Source organism: Hippocampus comes, unplaced genomic scaffold (assembly GCF_001891065.2).
Source record: "Hippocampus comes isolate QL1 unplaced genomic scaffold, H_comes_QL1_v1.1 scaffold83, whole genome shotgun sequence".
Classification (NCBI taxonomy): Eukaryota; Metazoa; Chordata; class Actinopteri; order Syngnathiformes; family Syngnathidae; genus Hippocampus; species Hippocampus comes.
The window spans coordinates 2,460,389-2,471,734 of record NW_017805281.1 but is presented as its reverse complement, the minus strand read 5'-3'; the positions used below and the strand labels follow the sequence as shown (position 1 = coordinate 2,471,734).

The 11,346-nt window shown below is 49.3% G+C and overlaps 2 protein-coding genes across 3 annotated transcripts in view; both read left to right on the top strand.

Annotated features, from left to right (window-relative positions):
- Positions 1–83: 83 nt before the first annotated feature.
- Positions 84–10,078, top strand: corin (corin, serine peptidase). Its single transcript, XM_019871417.1, has 24 exons — positions 84–207; positions 1,138–1,282; positions 1,977–2,201; positions 2,549–2,660; positions 2,739–2,843; positions 2,905–3,086; positions 3,476–3,589; positions 3,676–3,783; positions 4,009–4,119; positions 4,234–4,356; positions 4,520–4,591; positions 4,700–4,931; positions 5,783–5,925; positions 5,998–6,105; positions 6,182–6,295; positions 6,494–6,604; positions 6,684–6,807; positions 6,943–7,071; positions 7,250–7,299; positions 7,382–7,568; positions 7,728–7,890; positions 7,965–8,073; positions 8,350–8,483; positions 9,161–10,078. The coding sequence occupies exons 1-24, from the start codon at positions 163–165 to the stop codon at positions 9,344–9,346; spliced, it is 3,132 nt and encodes a 1,043-aa protein (XP_019726976.1). The 5' UTR covers positions 84–162; the 3' UTR covers positions 9,347–10,078.
- A 187-nt stretch (positions 10,079–10,265) lies between these two features.
- The window catches only part of LOC109516473 (mitochondrial sodium/hydrogen exchanger 9B2), a 3,562-nt gene continuing 2,481 nt past the window's right edge, over positions 10,266–11,346 (top strand). Inside the window, exons 1-3 of one of the 2 annotated variants that reach the window (XM_019871046.1) lie at positions 10,266–10,534; positions 10,639–10,726; positions 11,089–11,259. In XM_019871046.1, the coding sequence (XP_019726605.1) occupies positions 10,639–10,726; positions 11,089–11,259 (259 nt within the window). In that variant the 5' untranslated portion in view covers positions 10,266–10,534. The remainder of the gene's footprint in view (positions 10,535–10,638; positions 10,727–11,088; positions 11,260–11,346) is intronic. The other variant, XM_019871045.1, reaches the window with a different exon arrangement.

Genomic DNA, 11,346 nt, shown 5'->3' with positions numbered 1-11,346 from the left:
CTGTCACGTGCACGCGCGCGACACGTCCAGGCGCGGTCACGTGGTGAGAGGAGGGTGGGGGGAGAGGAGGAGGAGGGGGCGGGCCTAGCAGCTGCTGGTCCAGCAGCGGCCGCGCAGACTTCAGTTGGCGCGTCGGTTGCTGCGAGGCGGCAGGGGAAGGTCATGTTCTCGTGGCCGCGAGTCACCTTCAGCGCGGAAACGGATACGGTGAGTTTGCGTTCGAGCGCGCAGGCGCCCACGTGGCTTTCAGCGAAGGAAGGAATAAACCGGAAGCAGAAAGCCCAGCTGGATCGGCTTCTGCCTCGCGCTAATTGCCTCACGTGACTTTTAAGACTCGTCTAGGTCCGCCCTTCGTAAGTACGTCATCGGTTTGGGAATCGGTGAGCATCGTCAGGCCCGAGAGCACCGATCGTTACTTTGGTCAAGGATCCTGTATTGAACCGGTTTTCTTAAAATGTAGTTTTGTTCTTTTTTTTTGGTTAACTTTTATTTTCATTGATCCGAAATTTCACAGATGTCATTAAACTGGTATTTATTTGATTATATAGATTGGTATTTTGCAAGTAAAATAATCGTAAATAAAACCATTTCAAACATTTAAAATGCCTTTTATTACATAATCAGTTCATTTCTAAAATAAACCTTGTATTCTAGACATTTCATTAAAAATTTGCAAAGTGTTTATTGCGCACATAAAATTTATTACTTGATCAAATAATTGTTTAGCTTGTTCTTTATTACGTAAAACTAAAACTGAGAGACTTAACGTTTCTTCATACTGTATTATTTCATTCAATTGTTTTTTGTAAAAAGACCAATTTTGTAAAAAGACCAATTCAAAAATGAGAATGAACCTACTTAATGAAATAAATGATAATACAATAAAAAAATACTTTATCTTTATTTGAAATACTTTGCTAGTTACATAAATTTTAAACACCAAAATGTAAATAAATGATTTAATTAAAAAATAATCGATTTTACATGCATGCATTTTAACTTTATAATGTAGACATTTCTTTGCATTTTCCACTCGTGCTCAGTTTCGGTTTCACAGGATGATAAATGCTCGGCGCTGTTGTCGTTATATTGTGTTGCTGTCCAAACAACCTCCACTGCTGCTTTGTGCGCCATCAGGCTACCGGCGGAGTAACTGAAAGCAGGATGGGTGAGGACGCATGTCCTCACAAATTACAGACGTCCAGCCGCCTCCGACTCATTTACGTCCTATTTCCTGTCGCCGGCCTGGTGGTCGGCGTGATGCTTGTGCTCGCTCTCACTGGTATTCTCTCTCTCTCTCTCTCACACACACACACACACACACACACACACACACACACACACACACACACACACACACACACATCTGGCTGTCCTTCTGAAATGTTGGTTTGACACAAAGAGTGTGTGTGAGGTGTTGTCATGACAACCACGAGGTGTCCGCCATTCAGGAGCATGCAAAGTGTGGAGGAATGTCAAATATTTACGAGTGCCATAAAACATCTTGTCACCTTTTCAGCATCTTCATTTTGTCCAAGCTATCAACGAGTGCGTATGTTTGTGATTCTTTTACCGGCGACCTTGAAACAACCTTGAAAGTGGGACAAGCACACAAACACTCCCGCTTTAGTGTTGCAAACTAACCCCGGCTGGCACTTGTGGCGGAGGCCCCCCACGCCCCAACCTTCCCGAATGATTGTTATTATTAGCCGACAGTTGAGTCTGTGAGTGAGAAAGACATGTAACCGGGGTCGCCATGGTAACCTGATCTCTCCGACACTATTCATAGACGAGCACGCTTGTGTATTTTAAGTGAACCAATCAAAAAGCTCCTTGGGCGAGCACACTCACACACGCGCACCCACACGCATACGCACACACACACACAACACACACACACATACACACACACACACACACACACACACACACACACGCACGTACACAGAAGTTGTGAAACATTTTTTTTTCCTCAGGTATGATTGGCGGCCATGTCTCAGACTCCAGCCCCCTTCCTTCTCCAGAGCTGATAGCTGACAGGGAGCACGGTTACTGTGGGAACAGGACAATCCCCTCCCTCTCGGTGGATGCATCTCAGGCCCCGCCCACTCCACCAATCACGACGGCCACCGATTTTCTGACGTCTGTCCCCTCGCTGAGTCCTACCTGGCTGACTGGCGCCACCTCTGCATCAGACACAGGTAATTGTATATATGTGTGTGTGTGTGTGTGTGTGTGTGTGTGTGTGTTTAGATATTGAGTACCAATGGTGCAGCAACACATATAGACACATGTAAGAATGCTCACAGACATACATATTCTTTATCCTCTGGGAAGAAGGACAAACATAACTACAGCTTCGTTTTCTTTGTTTCTCCATCTAAACTATCTATATCAGTTGTATTATACTAGTGGTCTACACAATGCTCTGTGAATTAAAAACTGATATCATGATTCACAAATTGTTTCATCTCCGCATTCTTATTGTAATATGTTTTTTCAAAATACAATACTGTGTGATTTTTTTTTTAATCCTAAATGTGTGCAGGTGGTTGCCAGCCACTGGTGGAGCCTCAGTGTCACATGTTGCCATACAACCAAACATGGCTGTCCTCCACCGCTGCTGTGGTGAAGAGCTCTGAGGTGGACATGTTGCTAAGGTAATGATGGGCGGAGCTCGGGGAGTGTGGAAGCGATGGGAAACGTGCGTTGGGGAAGTGACGTGGTGTGTGTTGTAGGTTCTTCAGCTACTTGAGCAGACTGTCCTGCTACAAGCACATCATGCTGTTCGGCTGCTCTCTGGCCCTGCCGCAGTGTTTCCACGACGACGCCACTCAGCACAGGTAGTCGCGGGGCGCTCCGCTCGCCACATCCCAGAATCTTCGCCCACCTGCTTGCTTGCAGGTGGGTGGTGTTGCCGTGTGCGTCCTTCTGCGAGGCGGCCAGGGAAGGTTGCGAGCCCGTCCTGCAGATGTTCAACGCCTCTTGGCCCGACTTCCTGCGTTGCTCGCAGTTCAGCCAGGCCACCTCATCGTCCGGAGTGCCCCCGGCCTGCTACACACCCCGACAAGCTGTGGGCAAACCATGTGAGTGGCATGCCTTTTGACTAGTCTGCCAAATAGGCCAGGATGGGACTAGTAGGACAGGACAGTCAAGGACAATAAAGGACAGGACGGTCTCATTTTGGTTAAGTCAAGCGGTGCTCTCTGATTGGCCGACCACATAAGAAAGAGACAAAACAAGTAGCAAATAGAACAGGATGGACTGAGACGGGACAGTTAAAGGAGTGGGTTGGACAGAGCAGGACGGGATGGAAAAGGACAGGACATTGTTATAACATTTTTGGAGATACCAAGTGGTGCTTTCTGTTGATATAAGAAAGGGACTCAACAAGACACAAATAGGGCAGGGTGGAACAGGACATTGTCCCAGCCTGTTTGGTGGTGTCATGCGCTACTCTCTGATTGGCCAACAGCTGCATGCGGCGGGAAGGAAAACTTTCTGTGTGCCACGGGGATTTGTGTCCCTCAGAAGCTGGTGTGCAATGGCCAAAACGACTGCGACGACTGGAGCGACGAGGCACACTGCGGTAAGCACGCACGCATGCGTGCACGTTTGAAAGTTAAATCTCAGTGATGCCGTGACATCATCACAATTGATGACATCATCATTCAGTGTGTTCAGATGCGCAGTTCCGCTGCCAGACGGGCCGCTGTCTGCCGCCGCTTCTGCTGTGCGACGGCTACGACGACTGCGGAGACCTCAGCGATGAGCTCAACTGTGGTGAGAGCACACACATGAAATTGTACTTCTCAAATGGCCCTTAGCCAGAGACAGTTTGCAAAATACAATTCTGTATTGCCATTGAAAGAATTATTTGCGGTTTATACGTTAGGATTTTGAGATGGTCTTTTGAAAAATTTCTCTCCATATTGGGCGGAAAATTTTGAGAACCTCGACGCTAGGCAAGGCTAGGCTAGGCTAGGCTAACCGACTGTTATCTGGAAGTGTGCGACGCGACGCGGGAGCATCGCTGTGGTGACGGCCGCTGCGTGTCAAGGGATTGGCTTTGTGACGGCGACCACGATTGTGTCGACAAGAGTGATGAGCTCAACTGCTGTGAGTTGCCATGGTGACGATGGCCCCGCCGCTCAAATCACAGGAAGGACTCACCTGTGTGTGTGTGTGTTGGTGTGTGTGTGTTGGTATGTTTGTGTGTGTGTGTGCGTGCAGCATGTCGGAGCCAGGGTCTTTGGGAATGCCGTAACGCCCAGTGTATTCCTCCGGCGTTCCGCTGTGATGGCGAGGACGACTGCAAGGACGGCAGCGACGAAGAACTTTGCATGCGCGAGCAGCGTGAGACATCCACCTGGCAACAGGCTGCCTTTGTGTGTGTATGTGTGTGTGTCTGACTATCTGTGCATGCTTGTGTGTGTGTGTGTGTGTGTGTGTGTGTGTGTGTGTGTGTGTGTGTGTGTGTGTGTGTGTGTGTGTGTGTGTGTGTGTGTGTGTGTTGCAGCTCACACTGCGTGCCCCCCGACTCAACCGGGCTGCACGTCCACGTCCTGTGACTCGCGACACCACAACTGCAGTAAGCCTTTGACATATGGGTCGATGGTCAAGGTCCCTATTTTTATTCCAGTTCCCAAACTGTCTTTGCAATTCTTTTGACCCCCTCCTCCTCCTGTGGGCGTGTCAGCCGGCTGTGAGCCAATCAGCTTGGAGCTGTGCATGAACCTGCCTTACAACCACACGCGCTTCCCCAACTTCCTGGGTCACGTGTCGCAGCGGGAGAGCTCGGTGTCGTGGGAGTCGTCGCTCTTCCCGGCGCTGGTCCAGACGGGCTGCTACCAGTACCTCATGTTCTACGCCTGCACGCTGCTCGTACCCAAGTGTGACCCACTCAGCCTGAGCACCGTGCCACCCTGCAGGTGAGTGTGCGTCTAACCTGTCCGTTCCTTGCTCGTGGAGTCATTGGATATCCTCCTCAAATAAAACAGAACAGGACAGGACGACAATAGTGAGCGAAGCAACGCTGCACGATGTGAAGACAGCGCAACAAGTTGAAAATAGGACAAGACGGGACAGGGTGACGGGTGACTGGACGAGCAAACCATTGTTATCAGTGTGTGATGGGAGCGTCTCTGCTGTGTGATTACCGTATTGGCCCGAATATAAGACGCTGTTTTCTGCATTGAAATAAGACTGAAAAAGTGGGGGTCGTCTTATATTCGGGGTCTAGACATTATACCCATTCACGACGCTAGATGGCGCCAGATATCATTGAAGCGAATGCTGAACTTGACTCCCCAGGCCAAAGTGAACCCCTGCCACGAAGAATAAAACTAAAAATAGCGGTAGCACGAAGAAGAAAAATAAAAAATAGCGGTAAGAAGGAAAAGAAGAAAATAATAGAAGAGATAACAGAAAATGGAGAAACGTAGTGACAATCTGGAGAAAAGTGGGTCGAAGATCAGCCAGGTTAACCGGCAGCTGAGGAGAAGTTATGATGTAATTTACATTTCAAAAACCAGAAGCCATTCATTGACGAATGTGATTGCACTTTAGATTTGAATGAGGCAAAATAACATGCTTTTTCTCTCAAATATATTGTTTTAATCATTTGTTTCCGATGTACTGTAATTATTTTCTGTATAAAAATTAATTTGGTGTTCAAAAAGTCTTTTTTCAAACTTGAGTCTTGAAAAAGAGGGGGTCGTCTTATAATCAGGGCCGTCTTATATTCGGGCCGATACGGTACTCAGCGTCTCCCCTTTCGCAGGTCTCTGTGTCGCACGGCCAAGGAGAAGTGCGAGTCGGTGCTCGGAATCGTGGGCTTGCAGTGGCCCGACGACTCGGACTGCGCTCAGTTTCCCGAAGAGGGCGGCAACTTGACGTGCCTTCTGCCCGAGGCTGGCGTGGACGGTGCGTGCGTGTACACAACAGCACTCGACTCGCTTTTTGCTAACTTCCTGTCCGTGTTTCCTGTGTCAACAGAGTGCTCCCCCAGCCACTTCAAGTGTCGCTCCGGACGCTGCGTCCTGGCCAGCAAGCGTTGCGACGGCCTTGCCGACTGCGACGACCGCAGCGATGAAGACCACTGCGGTGCGACTGCCGTCGAACGTTTGTGACACAAAAGTGGAGATGGCTGCGCTCACATGTCTTTGCGCGTATGTGGCAGGCTGCACCGAACGAGCTCTGTGGGAATGTCCAGGCAGCGGCGTCTGCATCAAGACCAGTATGATCTGCGATGGCTTCCCAGACTGCCCCCTGCTGGCTGACGAGGTCAACTGCTGTGAGTCGTTACCCACCTGTGGCGTGATGTCACATAACATCCAGTGTTCTGTACTAGTTGACAAAACAGAGTTTCAAATTCGTAGATTCCAAGTCCTTCTTATAATACTCTAGCCTTTAGATTCTCGCACTAGCTTGCAAATGCTCCTGCTTTGACTTAACCCAGTGTGTGTGTGTGTGTATGTTATTGGGGCGGTAGCGGCGTGTGGAGATAATGAGTTGGCATGCAACAACCACGAGTGCGTGCACAGGACGTTGTGGTGTGATGGAAAGAAACACTGCAGCGATGCCTCCGACGAGTGGGACTGTGGTAAGGCATGCACACACGCACGCGCACACACACACAAATAGTGAGATGAATGAATGGAGCGTTGTGTTGTGGTGTGGAGTGTCTCTGAGCCAGTCGTCAGGTTCCATTCTGACAGTGTTGAGGACGGCGGACCGTTATCACGTGTGTGCCGATGAGTGGAACCACCAGCTCAGCAAACTGACCTGTGACCAGCTGGGACTAGGGTAAGGTCAGTAACACACACACACACACACACACACACACACACACACACACACACACACACACACACACACACAGATGCACACATGCACACCCAGGTGATGCGGCCGATCCATCACAGGCAGCGTGTCCCGCAGGGTTCCCGCCTCCGTTTCCATGGTACCCGAGCAGGGAAGTCCTCCGGGCCGCCGTCGCTGGTTACATGTTCATCCCGAGTGGGAGGAGCGCAAAGGCTTGGCTCTACAGGCACGACTCGAGAAGAGGAGGTGTGTATGTCCGTATGTGTGTTTGAAAGAGAGGTCGAATTTTTTTGGGTGGGGGATGAGGCCGGAAACGTGCTAATGCTAACATTAGACTCCATGTCTGACCTCTGACTGCGTGTCTGTTTGCGTGTGTGTAACTTTGTTTTATGGATCTCTGTTTGTGTGTGTACGTACGTGTCAGTCACTCGTGTCATTCCGGCAAGCGAGTGACTCTCGACTGCGTCAGAGACGGTAAGATTCATCAATCCCTCTGATGGGTCTCCTCGGATTGGCGTGGGCCGAATCTACTTCCTTTTTGCTGTCTCTCGGCCAGAATGCGGCCTGCGCCCGGCGGTTGGCGCGCATCTCTCAAGGCGGAAGAGGATTTTGGGAGGCCGCGTGGCGCGACAGGGGGCGTGGCCGTGGCAGTGCTCTCTGCAGAGCGGTCAGAGCGGTCACGTGTGCGGCTGCGTCCTCATCGGCACCAAGTGGGCCTTGACGGTGGCTCATTGCTTCGAGGGGTGAGCCTATCCGCGTCTAACTTGGGCTTCAAGTTTCGAGCTTCTTGCCTTAAAGTGCCACTTTCAAGCGGCTAGCTTTTAATTTTTCGAGCTTACAAGTCGAAATGATGGGCTGTACCCTAAAAATGTGACCTCCCAAGCTCTAACTTACCTGCGCAGGAGAGATAAGGCCCACCTGTGGAACGTTCTCCTGGGTCTCAACAACTTGGACCATCCCGGCGTGCACAGCCAGAGGCGTGCCGTGCGGGCCATCACTGTACACCCACGCTACAACCGTGCCGTGGTGGACTACGACATCAGTGTGGTGGAATTGGACTCTGAGGTGAGCCATCCCAGCGGCAGGTGAGGGGAATATTTTTGGAGCTGCTGAGGAATTGTGGGATCACGTCCCCCCAGGTGGAGGAGACGGAATGGGTGAGGCCCGTGTGTCTGCCTGGGCCCAATCAGATTCCCACTCCGGACTCCTACTGCTACATCACTGGATGGGGTCACATGGGCAACAGGAGTAAGTCCGATCACCCATTTCCCGACTCTAGATTTTGAGTCATAGCTTCTAGGCTGTCGCTTTTACAAAGTAGGTCCTAGCTTGCAAGTCTTGCTATCAAGTTCTGATCAGTAGGTTCTAACTGTTAGGGTCTCACTTTCATCTTCTAGCTTTTAAGGTCAACTGTTGAGGCTTTACTCTTAAGTTGTAACGTTCGAGTTCGAGTAGAGACGTTTTAGCTACTCGGCTCCGTTTTGCGGGCCATTTCCTGTGTGACACGCCCTACCACCTCCGCAGTGCCATTCAAGCTGCAGGAGGGCCAGGTACGGATCATCTCCATGTCCCAGTGCCAGTCCTACTTCGACATGAAGACCATCACTGCCAGGATGCTTTGTGCCGGTTACGAGGCCGGGACCGTCGACTCCTGCATGGTAACCTCCACGCGCCTACAAATTCTAGCCACTAACTGGACGTTTTGAATCATAGGTTCCAAGTCCTAGCTTCTAGGCGGTTACTTGTAAATTGTAGCTTCTGATGATTTTAAAAATTGTTGATGTTCTAGCTTCTCTTAGAAGTTCTTATGGTCTTGGGTTCCTTGAAAGGCGCTTTTGGAATCAAAATCTAAAGTCTTGCTTCTGACAAGTTCATTGGCTTGTTGGTTCTCATGTTTAGGTGTGACATTCTAAGTTCTACCTCCCGAGTACTTACTCCCAAGATCTAGATTCTAGGCTCTAGCTTCTAAGTGCTAGTTTTTAGGCTCAAGACTTTTGGTCTCCCTTATAGTTCTAGCCTATGAGTCTCACTTCCTTGCTCTCACAATTTTGGTTACAGTTTTCAAGGTCGTCCTTCCAAGTCCTAGCTTCTAGCCTCTAGTTTCTAGCTTCTAAGTCAAGCCATAATGGTGTAGCTTACAGAGTGTATCTTTGAAGGTATCCAGGTGGTAGATTTTAGGTTGTAGCTTCAAGGTCTAACTTTAAACCTCTACCTTCCGAATTCAAGTCAAATCTGTAAATTGTAGCATCCAAATCCTATTTGCTAGGCTCTAGCCTCGATGACCTCCACCCTCTTGCGGCCTGTGTCGAGCGTGATGTGTTGCTCCCGTTCCCAGGGCGACAGTGGTGGTCCGCTGGTGTGCGAAGAGTCATCCGGGGGCCGTTGGACGCTGTTTGGCCTGACGTCATGGGGCAGCGTGTGCTTCAGCAAAGTGCTGGGACCCGGTGTGTACAGCAACGTCAGCCACTTCACGCCATGGATACGCCAGCAGATCTTCATGCGCACGTACCTGCCTGACTGACGTGCAGGCTTCCTGTTCCTGAGGGGGGGTGTGACGCGGCGCCGCACGCACTCATTTGACACCGTTAGCCTTCAGATGTTAGCTGCTGTAATATTAACATGACAGAGTCTCACTAACGCGTTAGCCACTTACAGGATATCCAGGTTAAGGTCATTGTATTAGCTAGGGCACATTAGCAGAATCACTGTCTCATAACCAGCGATGAATTTTTTTCACTACTAGTGCCTCGTTTGGCCTACTAGCACAATTTATTCTATATCTTTTATATCCATCTTAAGGTGTACTAGTAGTTGGATTTTCATTTGGATATCAAGGATATGGAATAAATGCTCAAAAAGCTTTTCTGTTGAGTAGAGGTTAACAGCGTGTGATGTTTGTGATTATTCCTGTGTTCCGTCGGTGTTGTTGCTAGCGCAACTAGTCTAGCGTCGGCTAAAAGAGGAAGCTAACACGCTTATGGCGACAGGCAGAAATTCTGTGACTTGTTGATGTTTGTTCATTCCTTCACGTTCACATTCCTGGTCGCTAATGGTTAGCTGTTGTCTGGAAGAGTTGCTTTTATTAAGAGTATTTTTCTACACTTTTTTGTACATCACGTGTGTGTATATCGTAGGGGGGCGGGGGAGAATCCTCCTATGATGTCACTTCCTGCTTTTGTATTGTGAGGAACCATGTAAGGGAAGTGAAATGTTTTTTTGTGTTCAATAATAAAGCTACACACACCTGCTCAAACTTATTGTTTCTGACTACGTGTGTTTAGTGTTTGAATGTGTGTATGTCTGTCTGCATGTACATTATGTGAATGTGTGTGTCTGTACATGTTTGTGTCTCCGATTTTTTGAGCGTGTGTGTGTGTGTGTGTGTGTGTGTGTGTGTGTGTGTGTGTGTGTGTGCGCGCCCGCATGTTTTTTTTTCTTTATGTCTATGAGTGCGTTTGTGTGTTTGCGTTTCGCTGAGTGTTTACGGACTGACACAAAAGAGAAAGATGGATGGAGTGACAACAAGGAAGGAATTTACAAAACACACACTTGCACATGCAAGTTGGGTCAAAGTGCAAGACTTGATTGCGTGTGTGTGCGTGTGTTAAAGTCACACCGGTTACAGTGCATTGTGGTAGTAAAGGTCAGGACGGTTCAAAGAGATCTCTGCGGTCGTGACGACGACGGACGAGCTGGATGACACGGTGAGGTCTGTCATGCGCACACACACACACACACACACACACACACACACACACACACACACACACACACACACACACACACAGATTATGTCTTTTTATGTTTGTGCAGATGTGTTCCTGCTGCGCCTCGTCCTTTAGCCGTCTGAGAAGCAGATGTCCTCGACCGCGTGGACTCATCAGCCTGATCGTCACGAAAGGTGCCAACCAGCCAATCCATTTGTCAATACATGTTTGGGCCCTCCGCTGATGTGTGTGTCTGTGTGTGCATGTTTGTCTTTTTGAATGTCTATCTCTGTGTCTCTACACGTGTGCATGGTTGTTGATTGTGTGTGTGTGTGTGTGTGTGTGTGTGTGTGTGTGTGTGTGTATATACACGAGTTTCTCTCTCTCCATGTGTCTGTATGTATGCGTCTGTGTATGTGTGTCTTTGTGTCCACCTGTGTGTGTTTCTATTTTTCCCTTTGTGTACGTGTCCATTTGTCTCTATGAGTGTTTGTGTATGTTTCTCCATGTCGGTTTGTTTTTCTATGCATGCGTGTGTGCGCACGTGCTTCCGCAGCATGTATGTTGGCGTTGCTCTTTGGTGCAGCGTGGTCAGTCACAGGAAATGAGTGTTTGCCGGGAGGGAGAGTGTTTGGTGTGGTCATCATCTTCATCAGCGCAGTTTTGGGGGGGCGACTACTCGGGATGGTCCAGTTTCCTGGACTGCCCCCCATCCCACCACTGCTTGGTATGACCTGACATTAGTCCACATCACACACACACACACACACACACACACACACAAACACACACACACACGCACACACACACACCC